Genomic DNA, 20462 nt, shown 5'->3' with positions numbered 1-20462 from the left:
TTTTTGCTGTCCTGCCAGACTTGCATCACACAGGATAAATTCCTTTGAACTTAAGTGAGGTCCATGGTGAATTTATAGGCTAGATCATCATGTATAATCTTTAAGAGTTTCCTTTTAACTTCTGAGCGGCAGGGCTATCATTCTTAAGACGGAGTACATTAAATTACAAGAAACTCAACTGAAGTTGTGAGTGTTCAAATTTTAATGTTCCTCCAGAACTTACAGGTGTCTGGGTTGTAGTATCATGGTCATTTACACCTTTGAGATTTCGAGTGCAACTGTGAATTGGAAGTGAAATTAATGATCTAACCTGTTGTTTCCACCCTGCCCCTTACAGATTGACCAACTGAAACAAGAACTCTCAAAGAAAGAATCGGAACTTCTTGCCTTACAAACTAAGCTTGAAACCCTTAGCAATCAGAATTCAGATTGCAAGCAACACATTGAAGTGCTTAAAGAGTCACTTACTGCCAAAGAACAGAGAGCTGCCATACTTCAGACAGAGGTATCGTATCTTCTAATCATAAAATGCAATGGAAATAGTTAGTTAATAGCATGTGTCAAGGTGATGATGTGTTTGTTGCAAGTCTGTATAGAAGGCAATTTGTTAAAGAATAGTGAACTAAGTTAAACTCTTTAAGTGCCAATACATTGGGTATGTATTTTTTGGTAGTACAGCAGCGCTCATTATAGAAGCTTTTTAGAAGCATGTACAACTGCTTTTTAAGAAAATGTATGTGCCTAATTCTCATTGGCTTCAATGCGGGGAGCTGGGCCTTAACAACATGATTGTTCTGATTTCATTTATTAGTAGACTGAGGTTTCCTTTTGGCTGCTCTGGCACTTGATACTTCTTTTTCTGCTGTGTATTTCTATTCTGAAGAGTGAAGCTACTGATGTATTTTGAAGACGTTTGTTGAAGGGTGCATGATATTAATCTGTGGTTATTGTTTAGCATGCATTTTAACATTTATTTTAAAATATGACTAACTCCTGTATTTAAAACAGACCAGTGCATTAGTTACATATGTATCTACAAAGTCAGATCATAAAAATATGGGTAATGAAATACAGGGTTTAGACGGTTGTCCCATTTCATGGAATGTGTAAATCCAGTGTTAAAAATGTTGTCCATTAGTTTGTTTCCTGGGGTTTTAAAAAACTTCATACTTGGAGCACACAATACTGATTAGATTGATTCCTATTAGCACTTTTTCATTTTATTTTTTAATGTGTGTTCTCCTTTTAAGAAACAGAAATACCTGTGAAAATCAGTCACACTGTGCAAATAGTTCTATTCAGAGAAGTACATTATTTAAGGTATATAAGACTCTTACAGAATGTTTTGAGTTTCTGGCTAACAAAGCTCTAGGAGAAAAAGCAGCTTAAACTTGTTCTCATGGAAGCAGGAAATAAATATTTCTGAGATTTTGATTATCCCTCTGTGCTCTATGTCTTATCCTCTGAACATTAAGAAGATACAGATGAAATCTTGGAATTTCCAGCTTGTGTTTAATGGACCAGCCAGCATATGTCTATAGTACAAAATAATCCTACTAGAACAAGGGCAAAAACTCCAGCATTTTTGGCAGATGTCTGTCTAGCTTTTGAGTAGTGACATATTTTGTATGTTCAGTCATGCAGATCTGTCTTGCAAGGTTTGTATTACCTGTTGTGCTGCTGAGGACAGCGATGAATTCCATCGGCTCTCCACTCATTTGTTTTCCTAATTCTTCATCAGAGCAGTATGTATTCAAGGCATTACAATCTTATGGCTGGCAGATGGGCAGAGGTAAAATGAACTGAATCTACAGTGCTCTTGATGAAGGGCTACTGGGATTGTACAATCCTGGTGGAGAAGCAGTTGGTTTCTGACAGGTATTCAATTACTCTTCTTCATAGTTTTGACATAAGGCAGTTGAGGTTGAACAGTTTACATGAAGCAGTTTAACATAAGGCTAGATGTAATTGCCTGTCGGTGTGCGGGTGACAATCTGTTGTATTGTGTCTGCTTATTGTTAGTCTCTCAGGGAAACCAAATGAAAAATTAATGTTCAAATGATTAGAGGTAGCTTGATAGAAGCAATGCTGTATAATAGCAGAGAATTACTCCCTTTTGTTTGGCCTAATATGTTAGTTGTGATATAAGTGATTGTGATATTTCATACAAATAACATTAGATTCTTTCAGCTTTCAATGAAAAATAAATCTGTCTAGGATTAGTGAAAGATATGTTCAGTGTAACTTCTATTCAGTGCAAGATATCAGGTCCTAGTTTTGATAATTTATTTTGATTAACTCTTTTGTATAATCCAAAGGATTCTTATGACAAGCCTTGGTTTGTTTCTGAATGAATTAACATGATAAGCAAGGTGGGTTGTTGCAGATCGTGACTTAAAAATGAAGCAAATCAACTCATAAGTGTTCTCACAGTTTCTGTTGGTTCTAGACAGTTAAGGCTGTCTGTACATGGACTTGCTAAATCAAGCCTGAATTTATTTGTGACTGACTCTTCAAAAATTATATTTTTTCATTTCATATGCATTATTGTCAGCTTTCGGTAGTTATGTAACCTCATAAATTGATGAAGCTCTGAAACACTGAAAACCATAGAAATCTACGTGATTTCTGTTATGTGCTTTAAGTAGGGTATAGGTAATTTTATTGGACAAGAGCTTTTCTTTAGTTTCTTTTCTCTTTTTAATATATCTTTGTAAAGCGAATTGGGGAAAGTTGGTGAATTATATCTACCTCTAATGGGAAGTAATTTTAGTTAGAATTTGCTGTAATTGTCTGTTCATGTACAGTAAGTTTGTGGTAGAAGTATCACATAAAAGTAACTTTTTTTCTCTGGGAGATCGTGTGAAAATGAAGGGCTCTGAGTACTGAGTTAATACTAGGCTTCATTTTGGGGTATGGTGTGTCTCAAGATGCATTAGAAGCAACCTAAAGAAAACAAATTCTAGTTCCAGTTACACACGCTTATTGATGCAGCCACTATTTGACATGGTTTACCAAATAATTTTTACCTAATAGCAGATTTAAAATGGGAAATAACTTGCCTCAGAATATCTTCTATTTACTTTTGGAAAGATAGTGTTGCAGGGTATGCTCTTATATGCACCATTTACCTATGAGTCAGAGACTTTAAATAACCTATGAGAAACTTTAAGTTTTGTCAGCAATTTACCTGATTTTGAAATACTTTAATAATGTACATACTTGGCCAATATTGATTACATCTCATTTTTTTTTATCCATTTAAGATGCACCGAACGTTTTATCACTTTCCTGTACTTTATGGTAGAGATGCAGCACATCCCAAATCTTCTGAAAAAGACCTTTTATGTTAAAGCACATTGTATACTCGTTAGTTTCTAAAGCCAGGACTTATCAGGAAAAAACAGCACTTATTTTAGAGCCTCAGGGTGGTTGTAGGCATGTCACAGGCTGTACAACTTTCCATCTAGAAGATTAGATACTCAGGGGTTAGAAATAAAACATGGTTTCTGGAATTAAATAATATCGAGGCTTGCAGAAGATGTTGTTAGTCTGAACATACTTTTCACCTCTTTTGAGTAGACTGGGAATAAAAAAACCTTACTGAGCTAACCAGTCTTGGTTCTTGGAATAGAGTCCCACAGCAACTTTCAGCTAGGCATAGGAAGTACGCTCACATAAACAAACACAGGATTTGTCATAAATTGCTGTGTGACTGTGTGAGAATGTTTAACAATCGTGAAAACAAGTGGCAGATCTCTGTGTTCAAGCACTTTCACAGATTAGAAGATAAGATTCCTCAAGGCTGATATGCATTTTATGAAAATTTTCTATTGTTACATATTTTTAAGGCTGTCAGGGTTTCGTGGCATTCCTTACCACCCTGCTGTATGCTAGGGAGTTTTTCTGGTTAAAAATGATTGCCACAATGTCTCTTCTCCACAAACTATTAGATTACAACTTCCTGGCTGGGTGTGCAGTTTGTTGGAGGGTGTCTGTTAAACGTGTTCTGGACAAGTGTGCTGGAGCTCAGAGGCACACAAAAGCTGGACAGCAGCTATGTCTACTGCTCTAGGCTGTTTCTTATGAGCATTTAGCAAAAACAGAAATAACACTTCCTTAACATAAGCAACAAGGAGGCATCTCAGTGAAAATTAATTACTAAGGCTATAGACCACTTACTGGATGCCGTAAGGCTGAGGGGTTTTAGAACTGATCTTGCTCCTAGTGTTAGTTATGAGATAGTTGAAAACAGGCTGTTTGCGTTGCTTGCACTTTTTGTTATTCAGCATGGAAATGCCTTCTTTCTCCACCCCTCCGCCCCTTATTTCTTTAGCCTACTTATTTGCCCTTCATATATTTTGACTGAGCAGTGGACCAATATAAGGAAATAAGAATTAAGTAAGTTTTTGTCTATTTCATTGTACATTTCAATTAACAAATCCATGCCTTCAGGCTGCATTCTCATGTTACATCCTGTACAAACTAAATGTGAAGCAGCATGATAGAAAAAAGTCAAATTGATGCCTTAGAGTAAAATTTTCCTCTGCTCCCTTATACCAACATTGAGTCTTATGGGGGTGCCTTTTTGGTAATCCCTTTGAAAACATCAAGTTCATATGACTCAACAATATCTGTCTTCATTTCTCAGAAATATCATGTCTTTCAAAGGGACCTTTTACATTTCCACTTAATCTTTAGTTTGGAGAACACTGGTGAAGTAGAGGGAATTTTTATATCTCATGTGCTGAAAATGTTATATTTGGTTAGGTGTGAGAGAATAAATATGGGCTAATTCCAAGTATCAGCAGAGTCCATCGATGCTTAATTTGTGGTATATATATATATCAAGCTGTGTTAAATAACAAAACAACAACAAAATAAAAGCGTCTGTAATGAAGCTCATACATTTCCTGTAGAAAATACAGTCCCTGCGCCATGGCAGCCATGATAGGATAGAGGGGCTTTCTATGCGCTAAACCCAGCATCCTTCTTACCAAAGGCCTGAAAATGAGTAGGTGTCATTTATGTGGTGATCAAGCATGTGGGCTGACAGTGTAGATGGATGAGGAATGAAAATCCTGCTTTGCCAGCTGGGCTCTCTCTGAGACCTGGCTTTTAAGCTGACTAAGCTAAGGCCTAGGCTGTGCCGTGGTAGCAATTCAGCAATGATTGTAGACATAGCAGGTTTCGTTCTCTGCAACTGGGAATTGGGAAACAACTTTGTTTGCTTAGAGCAATTGAATCTTCTATCTCCAGGCCCTTAGGTCTTATCTTAAGGGAGGGCAATGGCTTCCAGCAGCAGATGGGAAAGCAGCTGCAGGGAGATACAGGGCTAATGGCAGCCTTCCAGCAGGTGGAAATCATTATGGAAGGAATTTTGTACAGTACAAACTATTGTTGGTTGTTCCCAGATGAGTAAAGTTAATAACATTTTGGCCTGCGTTAAGCCACACTTCTTTCTTCCTGCATGTCTACATTGTCTATTTGTAGGACAGATAGTTTTTTTTTTTTTTTTCTTAATTATCACTGTACAATTTTATGCTGTAGTAAAACATGCTCATAACTTGCCTTGAACGGCTTCATTCTGGAGGTGAAAGTAACCATCAAAGGCCAGTTCTAATACTGAGCTGAATAAGGTATTCGAAGTTGAAGCGTCAATTTCCTGCCTAAATAGGTTTACTTTGTAATCACTTTGTTGTAGTTAAATAGCTTAGTAAATCCTGCAATAAAAGAAACCCTCAACAGGATCTCAGTTACTTCATAAGGAGCCTTTTATTATTATTTAGCTTAAGAAGGGTACTCTGCAGGTTATCTTCAGGTTTCAGAGACAGCAGCTGCATGTGATGCAACAGGATGTGATTCATGGAGTCACATAATGGTTGAGGTTGGAAGGGAGCTCTAGAGGTCACCTGCTCCAATCCCCCTGCTCAAGCAGGGCCGCCTAGAGCTGGTTGTCCAGGACCATGTCCAGGTAGCTTGTGAATATCTCCAATGATGGAGACTCCACAACCTCTCTGGGCAACAAGTGCCAGTGCTCAGTCACCCTCACGGTAATGCTTACTGATATTCAGAGGGAACTTCTTGTGTTTCAGTTTGTGCCCATTGCCTCTTGTCCTGTCACTGTGCACCACTGCACAGCCTGGCTTCATCTTTACAGCCTCCCTTCAGATATTTATATGCAGTGATAAGATCTTCCCTTCTCTTCTCTAGGCTAAACAGTCCCAGCTTTCTCAGGGTTTCATCAAATAAGAGATGTTCCAATTATTTAATAAAGCCCTTAATTAATCACTTAATCACTTGGTGGCCCTGCACCAGATTGTCTCCAGTATGTCCATGCCTGTCTTTCACTGAGGAGCCCAGCACTCAACAGAACATGCTAGATGTAGCCTGACCAGTAGTGAGCAGAGGGGAAAGATCACCTCCCTCAAACTGCTGGCAACACCTCTCCTAATGCAACCCAGGACACTTTGCCCTTTTGATCCAAGGGCACATTGCTGATGTTCAGCCTGGTGTCCACCAGGCCTATGAAGTTCTTTTCTGCAAAGCTGGGTGGAACCCAGCATATACAGGTACATGGAGTTGTTCCTCCCCAGGTGCAGGACTTTGCATTTTCATTCCCTGAACTGCATGAGGTTCCTGTTAGGCCATTTCTCCAGCCTGTCAAGGTCCCTCTGAATGGCAACATCATGCTCTGGTGTATCAGCTGCTCTTCCCAGTTTTGTACCATCAGCAAACTTGCTGAGGCTGTGCGCTGTGCCATCATCCAGAAGATTAATGAAGATGTTGAACAGGACTTGGCCCAGTATTGACCCCTGGGGTACAATACTGGTTCTACTTGAGTCCCCTGATTCTACCTACTACCCTTCCACTTCCCTCCATGGTTCTTGCGGGTCTAATAGGTCATGAGGCTTAGAAGTAGTCTAGTGGTGTTCATTGCAATTCTTGTAGTTCAGGTATACCTGGAAGTTCACTAGTTTCACTTTCTTTGGTGGTGAATTTTATCAGTGTGTGTTATTCAGTATAATAGATTGTTTTTTGTATCATTTCAAGTCTGGAATTTTCATGATGTCTTAACAAAATTAGCTCAGAAAATATTACTATTTTATAAGTAGAGTTTGAGTTAGTTCCTACATAGTTTGTTTCAATGTTCAGAAACAAAGTGTAAGCAGAACTAAAATGTTTCTTAATCTCTGCAGAATGTTGACTACTATTGTGAGGCATGATTAGGCTATATGTTTATTCAGATAGTTGTTCTAGATGCATTAGAGCAGATCATCAGAAATAAAAAAAATCTGGATTTTTTTGAGTGTAGTTAATTGCCCTTAAACAATGGTAATTGGATTAGATTTCCAGTACAATGGCACTTTGTCACATGATGTGGGAAAATGTAAAACCAACGGTTTAGTAAGTTAAGTCTAGAGCTAAACACAGCGTGCTTTTTGCACTGTTTCTGTTGTCTCAGTGATATCAGAGATTTTTTTTTTTTAATAGGTTTGGTTGACTTAGAAAGCTACCATTTGAATTTTTTATTGACAACTGAAACAAAAAGATATAATCCTGTAAAGCAATAACTATCATGGTGGCCAGAGTTGGGAGGTCCGAAAATGTTTTTTTGCCAGTAGGAAAAATGTTTGGAACCCATCCTTAGAAGGTTCACCACCTCTGCTATGTGCATTTCATTTTGTTCCATTTTTAAAGGTATGTATGATAATAGTGCCAAACTATACAAACTTTACTTACCCTAATGTGTATAGCCTTTGTTTTGATTATCTCTTTATTAATGATGTGAAAACCCTGAGGTCAGATAAAAATGAGCCAACGTCAGGCTACTCCAGCTACAGAACACTGTCACTGTGCTCTATAGACAGTTGTTAAAAGGAAGAATATTGGACTTGCTGAGATTTTCCTCACTGCTGTGAGAAAGGTATAGATGCTAATTTTTAAATGAAGCCTTGTGCTTCACTGCAGCAGGAAAGAGGTTAAACAGCATGATTATTCCTTTTTGATAATTTAAAAAAATGAGACACTGCCATTAAGAAGTGGTAGACACTACAGTTTGAGGCTATATTTGCGCATCTTTGCAGTGACTGGCATTTAAATACTGCCCTTGCCATCAGGAAAAAAAAAACATAAATTGATGCAACTACATTCATGTTAGCTGGGTAGCTCAGTAGAGAGAAGCATTCATTTCATAAGCAATTCTGACACAAGGGTACTTAGCACTTTATTAGTGTATCATTGCTTTAGATAACACACCCGCAAACTGGCAGGTGTGCTGTTGGAAGGTTAATGAACTATGAAATAAATAAATGTCTGCAAACAAATTTTGTAAATTGTGAGCATAGTCCTGTCAATTCAGAAAATGGATTTGAAAAACAGGTGAAGTCTGTACTGCTGTACTGATGTTTTCAGTGCACATGTATTAATATAGAAAACCTAGTAAAAATTAAGAGGAAAGGTGATTATAAGAGGTATTTATTGTTGATCTGTTTTTTCTATTAAACAAATCTGTTTCTATAGAAGGACTATGAAATGATTGACTTCTTGGCAGTTCTAAGTTTGCATAAAGAGCAAATAAAAGCAGAGAGCATAAAATACTTGGAACAAAAATACAAATGCTTTATTTTTCTTTCTATTACAATGTTGATACTTGATATTGCTTGAAATGTAAATCTGGTTTTAATTTTACAATATAATGGTGTAACTACGGTTATTTCACTCTCACTTTTTTTTTTCTAGGTTAGAGTTTTACTTTGAAATCATATTTTTCTATTGTTTTGTGATTTTTAGTTTTTTTTCCCCGTGTTTTGACTCAGGCTGGGCCAGCTTTTTCAGTGTGGTCTCTGCTGTGCTGCCAGTTCTGGCAGATCTCTGTGCGTGCAAAGGAAAGAACACCCACTGCAAAATGCGCTGCTCAGGAGACTTGTGCGCCATTTACCTTCTCGGTCACTCTGCAGCTGTTCCCAGCTTTCTTGACAGTGTGTTGCATATTTCAAACCAAGTTTTATTTCTGGTGGAATTTGCCAGCCATTTCACTTCTTATACAGTTTTTGTGTTTTGTTGGCCCCCTGTGACAGTTTAGGACAGGACAGAGGAGCATAGTAGCAAGGCAGGAAATTCAAAGAGGTAAACTGAAAGAACACTCAGATCAGGAAAATGCTCAATTTAAACAGAAGTAGGCTGTGAAGCAAAGAATGTTTGTTTGGTTGTTGCAGTTGTGGCGTGTGTGTTGTGTTTTCTTTTCTTTCTCCTGTCTACTGGAGGGTTTCAAGTCTTACCTGTTCAAAGGCACATCAACCGGCATGGTCTGATTTCAGTGTTCACCATACTTTGAACAGGAGGTTGGACTAGTGACCTCCTGAGACCCATTCCAACCTCAGTGAGTCTATGGTACTATAAATGAAGCTTTCTCAAACACACAATAGGTAGTGCTGTCCAAAATACGTGTATTTTCTGCTTAGTCAGTTATATGCTAGCATTCATTTGTCTAGAGAAAGACTAAATATTGACTTATTTGGGTATAATCCCTCTTTCCCCCTCCTCCCCAACTGAATTTTTAATAATAGCTTTAAATGTTCTGTATTTAAGGGACACCATTATTTATTATTTTTATTTCAATAGAAAATGAAATAGATTGCCTGGGGGAGACGTTACTGAAAAATAGAGAGTTTCATTTGCAGGGCCTGTAGAAAGCACAGATAAAAAGAAAATGAGAAAGATGAAAGCACAAAGATAAGGGCTGTATACTCATTGTGTAAAGACTTTATGTAAGTTGTTTGGGACACATAGCTTAAAGAATGTTAGAGTTATCGTACTGTCAAAACACTTCTCATTTTCATCTATTTTATTTAATTAAAGTAATAGATAACTATGTTCCCCATCCCTCACCCCATTCTTATATTTACAAAACATTACCTTGTTGTCATTGAAAACAATATTCAATTAGACAGCTTTAATGGATTTTTATAACTGAGCAAAATTTACAGTGATAAGATAAATTAAGCTTCAATTAGGCTTGATTCTAGAGGATTGAAATTATTAGATAAAGTATTATTATCTATTAATTTAAAACCTTTGCTCTAACTGGAGGCCTTTTGAGAGTAACTTTGATAGGATTGCTTCGGAAGTTATTCTTTCTATACTTTAGCTACTACTTATATTGTGATTAAGTCTAAAGGGCCCAGTTAGGATCCTAGTGTATTGGCACTCTACACAAAAAATCCCACTTCAAAACAGTACTGAAATTTCATCAGGTAGATGCAAAACTAAGGGGAACACAAAGAATCTGTAGATGTAATTAGCATAATAACTAGTAGACATAATCTCCCCCTCCCCAGCATCCAAAGCTGTTAATGGTGTTCTGCACATATTGCTTATAGCAATGATGAAAGGAGAATTTATTGAAGTAGTTTTGCATATTTTTAGTTTTTATGCTTAAGAAACAGGGCTACAGCCACTTAAAAGTAGACATGGATTAAGTCTGGTGACTGAAGGGAGACAGGGTGGGAAGGGGCAGGGGGGCATCGTTTGATGGATTAAGGCCAAAGACAAGTGGATATTGGTTATAAAAGTGAAAGAGGGAAAAGGCAATGGTGGCTGGTGTTTCGCATCTGCTATATTGGAGTAAAAATGAAAGACAGTAGATCATCAATGAGGCTGATCTTTTTGTAGGGTACATACAGTTAGTTAACAGCTATATGAAGGGAGGGACAAGGCAGGCTTTCTTACTTCTTATATGGTGTGGTGTGGTAGGGTTTCTTTGTTTGTTTTTTAAATATAGGTGTTAAGAATGCAATAGTATGTGGTGAGATTAAGGCCAGAGACTGCAAGCTGCATCTTTTTTTAATTGGTGATTCAGTTTGGGACTATCCTTGTGCAGTGAAGAGATCTGCTCTTCCTGACATAGAGAAGAGTTCTTAGCTCACAATTGCTCTTAACCCCAACACTCAAGCCTGTGGTAGGTGCAAAGATACATTCTCAGCCTGCACTTTCCCTCTGCAGAGAAAAAAACATGCTGATATCAGGAGCAGAGTTTAATAAAACAGGAGATATGCCCCATATGCCCCGTTTGAAATAGGAAAGATTCTGTGGCTTTGGTGGTTCTTTTTCTGGTAGGATTCTGAATAACATTTTCCTTGTAGCTATGTGGTGGTGTGGGGGCTGTATTTTTTTTTTTTTCTTCTTTCCCCTTGTTCAACTTTTAGAAAGAAAGAAATCTCAGGGTCTTGGTATCACAGTGGAAAATGAAAGTAAGAACCTAAGCTTGTGAAAGATAAATAGTTTCACAGGTGATCTGCTAATACTTAGGGAAACCTATAAATATGATCAGCTAAGGCAAACAGAAGTTATACACTTAATGTCCCAAGTGATAATATAATTTATACAATAGTTAAAACTTCTCTAGTACTTCCCATGTTTAAAATCATCAAGTAATGCAGGCTGTGAGAATTTTTGAAAGAGTTGTCATTGTTGTAGGTAAAAATTATTTACAAATTATCTCCCGCAAAAGAAGCAGCAGCTGTATTTTCTCCTGAAAAATTTGATTCTGTCATTATTTGGTATATTTTCAACTAGCTAGTGTGGTAAAATTAATGGAATTCCAGTTTTGTATCTTCCATTTTTGTTTTCTGATGAAATAAAAGCTGCTTTTTCATTTTATAAATTGGACGAAATAGAAACCCAGACATAAATGTACTGTTTTATTTAGAAAAGTGAGAGATAATACATGTGTGGCAAAAACTGTGTTTCTGAAGTATTGATAGATTTGGTATTTCACAGCTCTACCATGGTAAGTCAGGGCAGTTAAGCTATGTAGCCTTAAGGCTTTAGTAAATATCCCTATGGACTGTCGGCTGGCACAGACATGTGGCAACAATCATCTTAGTTTCCAGTTGTTTCAGGGAGGAATTGCAGTTGTGCACACTGAGCTATGGAAATAGTGGTCTGACAGTTAAAAAGAAGCTGGGCTAAATGACTACTGTGCATGATAGCACCTAGCTAAATAAGGATATTAATGTCTTTAGAGCAAAAATTTTTAGGATATGTAGTTAATGAGAAGGCTGTGAATTTAATTAAAATACAAAATGTTCTCAAAGGCAGGATGCTAATTAACATTTGCTGGACTTGACTAGGTAAAAAGTGCGAATAACAAAGTTCTGAAATCATCTGTTTCCTTTGAAAAATGTGCTTTTTAGATCTTTGGCCATGGAAGTGGTTAATGATGTTAGTAAACTGTTGAGTTAGCTGGCTGTGGTGCAGTTCTGCATTTGTTTGATTCTTTGATTCTTTTCCTGTGATTATTTTAATGTATGACATTTTAACTTAAATCTTAGCTCTTCAAACAAATACTTGCCGTTTTTGTTTCCTGTACAGAGTCTTATACCTTCTCCCCACTAGTGTTAGTTACATTATTTTTATGCAATAAAATTTGTAATGTAGTAATATTTTTTTTTGAGAACTAGAATTACATGACATTAAGTAACTTGAACCTGTGTAACTGCCTTTTGTTATTATCTGTTCTGTGCAATATAAAGAAAGGCTTTGCATTGTTTCCTCCATACTTCTCTGTTAAATGTGCACTTTTTCTCACGCAGAAGATTAGTTTACTCCCAATATTCTCAAGGTTAATTTCCATATTTTTGAGAAGGAAGCATGGGCTTTAAAAAGTCATGAGAATGCTAAGGTTTGCTAATGTTGTTACAGACACCATATATTGTAGGTTTCTTGCTCTTATATGATAATACTTTTCTACCTGTGTCCATTCCACTGGCTATGATTGTTTAAAGATCCCATATGCATCCTAATGAATGTCGACTCTGTACTCTTGGCCACAGATCTTGTCTCTCTGTTTTTGAAGGATTTTTGCTTGACAGTGACTATATTTTCAGTGTGATAGCATTTTTATTTTTACAAAAGAAACTGTGTAAGCAATGCTATGGTAGAAGAAACAGAGTTATAAAAGTGGGAAAAATGGTTTACAAATGCAAACAAATATTTCTGATGCATTTGAAAGAATGGGAGTTATAAGAGAAGGGGAGGAGACTTGTCAAATATTAAGAATAATCTAAAGGTTCATGAAGACAATCAGGTGTTCTACAGAATCAGAGGGATGTCGCGGTTGAGACGGACAAACGACATGGACCAAATTCTTTCAAGATGAAAGTAATAGGTGCCATTTATTGTTACAAGTGCATTTTTATACAATTCTACCAGTTCATGTGTCTTTTCACTATTGGTTACAAGTTACAGCACTAACATCTCATTGGTTAATTTTGCTATCATCCATGTTATTCTTCTATCCCCTTCTCTCTCACGGGTATATCTCTCCTTTCTCACGGGTACAACTCCATACCTCCGGATACTCCTTTACTCCCATCTTTCTCAAGGGTAAATCTTAATATCTTCAAGGCTGATCTCTACTCCCATATTTTCTGTCAAGGATTCCACAGACCCGCTGCAGTTTCCCACAGAGGGAAATGAGTGAAAAAGGAGCATGGAACTGTGGAAAGGGGTTGCAGAAAGTGCTCTGGGGTAGGAACATTGGTGCTAGTGTGTAGAGCTGCTTAAAATTGTGCTATGATTAATGTTAGAAATGTGTTCATAGAAATAAGTCCTAGCAAGATAAAAGCAGGGAGATAGAATTCAAGTATTTAGAGAGTTTTGAAAATGTTGGTATTAGTGTAAATTTGGATTGAGAAGTAATTCAGAAGATAGAATAAAATGAATAAGGATGCTTTGGTTTCTGTAGGGATTCTTTGGCTGCCTATTTTAATATAAGGGGTCAAACTGCATTTGCAGAGGCAAACCTAACTCTGACATTCTACTATGTGTGGTCTTGATTTTTTTTTTTTTTTTCCCTAAGTTCAGTAACAATTTTCCTTCAAAATAGGTTGGTCTTGTAGATATTCATATAGGGCTTGTGATTCGTCTTTGCCTTTAAGTTCCCTTCTACTTCTGTCTTTCGGTGTAAGTAAGTTTGATGTAAGCAAGGTGCACGTCAGATACTATTACCAGAGTTGGCTAGAAATAGGCTGAAACAAGTCTGCAAATACTGCATTTATGAAAACTGTTTTCTTTCTCATGCCCTTCTGATTTTTGTCTTTCAAATTCTTCCTCAGGTCAAACAAGCATAACAGCTGTTTCTTATCATTAAAGACTACTTTCTTCCAGCTGCCCTACATTGTGAGATTGGGCACAAGAAGGGTATAGGGTGGGAAACACAGAGGAGCTTGTAAATAAAAACAGTTCTGGATCATGTTTGCTGCATGCTTATTTTCCCATTTAAACTGTTTGAGTTTCAAGAAAATACTTAAAATACTTTCCATTAGTTTAATTACGTTTACACTGTATCAGTTCCTCATTGTTCTGAACACTGTTAGAGCAACACTAAATTGGATTCTGGAATAGATTATAGTATTCAGAAATACTATAGCTGGCTTCCTATAATACCTAATTGAAATTAAAATCAATTATATCTGCCCATTTCTATATATTTATAATCTTTTGCATAAATAATATTTTGCTGTTTTCCAAGTATATGTATTGATGTGGTTGAATTTAAAACATTGTTGTAGCAATATCAGCTTCCTGATGGAAAACATTTACAGTCTTTTTCAGTAGTAAATTTGGAGGAACCTTGCAGTTGAAATATTCTTCACTGAAGACACTAATGTTGCCTTAAAACTTAGCACAAATAATAGAGTAATAAGAAGCAAATTTGTGGTAGAAATTTCTGCAAATGTGTTCATGATGCCTGCTTGCCACATCCAGTCTAACAGAAGTGATTCTTCGGTCAGTGGCTTGCATGGAAGCTGGATTACTGCTGGAAATATTAGTATTGGAGCTTCATCTTTAAATTTAGATACATAGCAAAATCATGTAAAAATAAGCAGAGTCCTTACAGGGCAAGGAATGAAAACTGCAGAGAAAAAGCGCTCAGATACATTTAAGTTCCAGATTACACTTCACTGATCCTTTACATGTTTCAGAACTCCAAAACATAACATAGTGCACAGTTTTTAATGGACTCTGCGTTATGTTGAATTTCAAACAGAACATCTATTTTGCATCTTGGTATAGTTCCACATTCTTTCCTGTCTTTGAATATTTATAGCTAAATTTCTCCACTTTATGTCAGGAGCAGGAAAGTTCCAGATATTAGAGAGATTGAAATCTTAATTCTCTGAAGTACCTAGTCAGATCCACGTTGTACGAGTCGCAATAAAGTAATATTTTCCCTCACTATTAATCTATTTCATATTTGAGGCAAGTGTAAATTTCATCTTTTTTGGCTAGAAGAAATTCTATTTTCTTCATTAACAGGCACAGATGATTACTAAGATTGTGGAGCTGTTTCATCTTTCTACTCAGTTGGTATAAGAAAAAAATTGCTTTCCTCTTATTGAATCATTTATTCATTATTTTAGGCCAGATTTATCTTTCCTATAAATAAGGTCCTGGCTGACCATTCAATATAAGGATTGTTTTTTTTTCCATGTTTATTTTGAAGTGTTTCCAGAAATTGGGAGGGGGGAGAAGGAAGAGAAGTTGCCTTTATTTTATCCCATTTTAGGATTTTATGCATTATTTCATAAAGTTGTGGTAAATACAAAAGTACATATTTAATACAGCTTGTAGTTTTATGTTTGCAACAGACTGGAAACAATTGGGAGTAGTTTTCCTAGGCATAACCATAAACATTATGAAGTTTATCCTGCTAAGTGTCAGGCCACAAATAAAGACAGACGTGTGTGGTCAACCTGCCCTCCTTTTCTAGGAAAAGTGCCATCAGACCCAATAAACTCAGCTGAAATCAGGCAGGAAATCTTTGGCAGACTTGACCTGGACTCATACACACTGGTGACTCGTGGTTGTTGCCCAGCTCTGCAGCTGTGGTGGTTTATGAGCCGTGCAAAAGTTCAGGTCTCTCTGCATTGAAGTGCCAGTTGCCTCTCTTACCTCTTTCTCTCCCAGCAGGATTCTGTGCACTAGTGGTCTGGCAGCAGGCTGGTTTACTTTGTGTCATCTTCTGTCATACATTTTGAAGCGATCTGTCACATACCTAGTGACAGGGTAAGCTGAAATGATGTTTGTTTTTCCTGGATGAAGAATGCTTTCAGGAGTTGTTAAAATATATGAGAATGTTTTGTTATCATTCATTTTTATAAATGATCACTTTTGTATAACTGAAATCAGTTCTCATTGTACCTCCTTTAATTATGAAGCTACATAAAAGAGAATGATACAGAGGGGTGGGCACAGGCACAAGTGACCTGGGAGGAATAGGGAGACCCCATCTGAGCAGGCAGGTGTAGGGTTAAGCAAGCCAAAGCCCATCTGGACTTGAATATAGCAAGAGATGTCAAAGGCAACAAGAAAGGCTTCTACTGGCACATCAACAGCAGCAGGCTAGGGAAACTCTGGGCTCACTGAACAATGGGAGTGGAGACATGATCCTCAAGGACATGGAGAAGGACAACATACCAAATGCCTTCTTCACCTTTATTTTTCCTGGTAACACTAGCCTACAGCAATTCCACGTCTCTGAAACCAGTGCGAACGTCCAGTGCAAGGTAAACTGAACCTTGGTGGAGAAGGATCAGGTCAGACAATATTTAAACAAACTGGACACACACAAGTCCCTTGGTGTTGCTGGAATGGATCTATAAGTACTGATGGCATTGTGTCAATTATCTTGGAAAGGTCATGATGGCTGGGGGAGGTTTCTGAGGACTGGAAGAAAGCAAATGCCTTTAAGAAAGGCAAGAAGGGGGATCTGGGGAACTACAGGCTGGTAAGACTCACATCGATGCCTGGGAAGGTGTTAATAAGGAAGGAATAATCCTGGAAGACATTTCCAAATAGATGATAGACAAGAAGGTGACTGAGAATAGCTGGCATGGATTTATGAGGGGAAATAATGTCTGACCAAACTGACAGCCTTCCTCAGTGAGGCAATTGCCTCTACCAGGGTCACACAAAAGCATTTACTGCTGATGCTGGTGAGGTCCCAAGTATTAGTGTTGCTATGCAAGACTGTGACTGTGTTCTGCTTATCAAACACTACCATTTTGGTTTTTTTTTTTCTTCCTTAATATACCACCTAGTCCTAAAATCTTGGGTAAGTGTGTATTCTAATTTATGCCAATGTACTACTTGTTTTCCGCCTCAGAGCAGGTCTTAATCAGGGCAAGTTTCTCAGGGCTGTGTCCAGCTAAGTTTTGGATATCTCAGGAATGGAGATTCCATAACCTCTCAAGGAACCTGTCCCAGTAGTTGACCCAGCTTCTGGAAAAAAAAAAAAAAAGTATTTTTTTCTATGTCAAGGTAGAATTTCCACATTCCAGTTGTATCTCATCCCTTCTCAGAGCACCCTTGAGAAGAGTTTGGATCTATCTTCTCACACTCTCCCACTAAGTAATTGAAGTCAACAGTAAAATCTCCCTGTGGCTTTTTCTTCAGTGTGCACAAACCTGGGGTGCAGCCTCTCCTGGTACATTTTGTCCCCCAGTCCCATGACCATCCAGGTAGGGCTTCAGCTGGATTTATGCCAGTATTTCAATATCTGTCTTGTACTGGGCAAGTCCAAACTGGGCGCAGAGCTCCAAGTATGATCTCACAAGTTCCAGAGACAGGCCCCACACCCCAAGGTGGGTGATTCCTATTCTTCCAGTTGGCTTTGTTTTGTGTTGGTTGAGCTAATGTTATGAAGAATTTGGTGTTCTGATGCATAATCAAAAGAAGCATTTCTAGAACATGAGTTCACAGTTGCAATGTGTTATTAATTCCAATAATTATTATTAGTCATAAATAAGTCCAAGAATTATCCACTTACAGTTTTAAGATAAATAGTGTGATGAAAAGCTTATATGATTATTTGATGTGTTATTTAACAGTTCAGTGTATTTAAATATAAAATATAAATATTTAAAATACATAGTAGTCTGTAAATAAAAAGAGAGCCTTTCCTATCCAACAAAAATTACATCAATGATTATATCTTATTTTCCTCCACTGAGACACATACAGTTTTTACGATTTGAAGACCAGGATTTGTTTTTCAAACCTTGCCTTGGTTAGCCAACACCATAGTGTGTGTTGGTTTTTTTTTTTTTTTCCTGTGTGTTTTGTTTTGCTTTTTTTTTCCCTCTTGTGGGAACAGTGAGAAAATGCTTTTGATGAGCAGGTACTCAAAGAGAATATCAAAAGAAGCTCTGACAGCAATTTAACTCAGTCTGCTAGCAGCTGCTGTCACCTGGCTTCATCTGTTCGTGGAGGAAGAGATTCAAGGTGTGGGCATGTGATTCTCTGCTTGCATCTTCAGTTACTGTACTGAAACCCATCACTGCCTCGTAGGGAACAGGAATAAAGCCATGGCAGACTTTGAAGTTCAGGGCCTCTTTTTTTCATGATTTTTGAGCTTGTTGAAAAGTGTCAGTAGTCATGTGCACACAGGGATTGGCCACATGGGTAAGAGTCATAACAGAATTCAAATCCATCATGTTGCATTTTCCACATCTAAGAAAGAGTTCTTGCATGGCAATAACAGCATTATAAGTCTAAAATGTAGTGGCGATAGTTGTCAATAGCATGTCAAATGAAGCAGCCAAGAGGGGACTCAGGATGGCAACTGTGATGTGCTATATTGATAAATCAAAATAATAAATTCAAAACATATGTTACAATCTCAGTAATGTAATCCAGATTGTGCATTAGAGGGTAACAGTCGTGCACTTTGAGTGCTAGAAGTTTACTTTGCCTTTGACCTGATGCCTTGATAGACACTAAAGGTAAAGTGTTGCTGTGTTGTGATAAATCATATTTGTGCTTAAGTGGTACTATCAACATAAGTTTTCATTCAAGTGAGACATAGAAGCTTGATTTATAGTGTAAAACTATAAAGATTATTTTTCTATAAGAATTATATTTCCTTTTCTTTGTTGCATAAGACGCAAGCAGAACTTTAAGGTACCAAAACTGGGGAGGTGGGGAGGAGAAAGCTACTTGCTGTGGTAAAGCCTTAAAGTGAGTGTGAGAGCATTTTTATACAAGTGATGAGAACCTCCTGGACATGATTGACTTAAATTAGCTTGATTGCTTTTTATCAATTGCAGCTGCACTATTTAGCATAAAAATGCTAAACATCCAAAAACCATTTGCCTGCAGTGTAGTAGAAAGATGGTTTTACTTAGTCTTTAAGATGTTTCAAATGTTTATTCTACACAGATTGTCTGAGAATGGACCCAGAACATATCTAGTTACAGAGAATTAGTACAGATATTGTAAACTTTGAGAAAATTAATTAAGGAAAATATGCCACTTTATGAATTACATATTTAGGATTTTTTTTCCCTTTAACTGTGTTAGTAGGTTAAACAGTTCAAAGACATTTGTTATAGTGGCATAATCAGGCATCTGCTGTTAAAAGGTAAAAGAGAAAGACTAGAACTTTTAGTGTGATGTGCAATTGTCTCACTCTTTCAACCAGTGACATGGGCAAAAGAGAAATCCTGGTTACATAAAAATATTTTTTTTTCTAAATAAGAGGAGAAAATTGTAGAGCGGCGTTGAGGATTGTAACCCAGTGCTGAAAACTTGACCAGGCAAAGGCTGCTACTGTTATTGGAAGGCTGTGTTCTCTATATTGAGTTGTGATATCTGATGTCCGTTTGCCATCTGAATTTCCTGTCCTTTCAAAGGTTTCTCCTTTTCGGTGGCTTAACGATTTATATAGCAAGTGACCTTTAGGCTAATTAAGTGCTTTTCTGTATTCCTTGGGTGCTTAATGTTATCTGATTCACAGGAAAAATATTCATGAATATAAAACTTGCATCATTTGCTGTCATTAATTATAACCAGCAATTGTGTGGAAGAAGAACCCTTATTATGATGTCAAGCAATAGATTATATTAAAGAATCAGATTGCCTGAAGTCAATCTTTTGTATGCTTTTAAGTGTTTCTGATATGGTATGCTTACGTTGAGATCCAAACTTTTTATTGTTCCATAAACTCATTTACTCATACATGTTCTGAGCATAATGATGCCAGATTAAGTCTTTAGCCAGATCCTTGGAATTAAGTTGGTCAAAATGGGAAAATAACCAGCTAAAAGCATGCTCACTGGCACAACCTTGGTTTGCTGAATGTCTATTAAAGTAAAAAACTTAAATATTTACATATACATATATATAAAATATGAAAGTTTGTACATACATAGAAAGAAATCACACAAAAGTATGGGGACGATTTTATTTTATTACTATGAAAAGACACCTTGTGCTCCTCAGGTTCCTTCTTTTTTAGCACTAAAACTCACATCTATATACATCATTCAGCAAATAAAGTTTTAATTTTCTTCACTCCTCTGTTAGCTCTTACAATCGAGTACAGAGATGAATGAGAGCAGAGGGTTATATTTCTTCTTGCATAAATAATAGAAGGGTTTAGAAAGTTTCAGTTA

General features: G+C 37.1%; 1 protein-coding gene across 1 annotated transcript in view; it reads left to right on the top strand.

Moving 5' to 3' along the window:
* Window positions 1-20462, top strand: part of ERC2 (ELKS/RAB6-interacting/CAST family member 2) — a gene marked incomplete at its 3' end in the record, with an annotated part of 314399 nt that overhangs the window by 86413 nt on the left and 207524 nt on the right. Inside the window, exon 7 of the mRNA XM_082060309.1 lies at window positions 338-505. Coding sequence (XP_081916435.1) covers window positions 338-505 — 168 coding nt within the window. The remainder of the gene's footprint in view (window positions 1-337; window positions 506-20462) is intronic.

This window comes from Streptopelia decaocto (assembly GCF_964273445.1).
Source record: "Streptopelia decaocto genome assembly, chromosome: 8".
Lineage (NCBI taxonomy): Eukaryota > Metazoa > Chordata > Aves > Columbiformes > Columbidae > Streptopelia > Streptopelia decaocto.
This window is presented reverse-complemented; position numbering and strand designations above follow the sequence as displayed.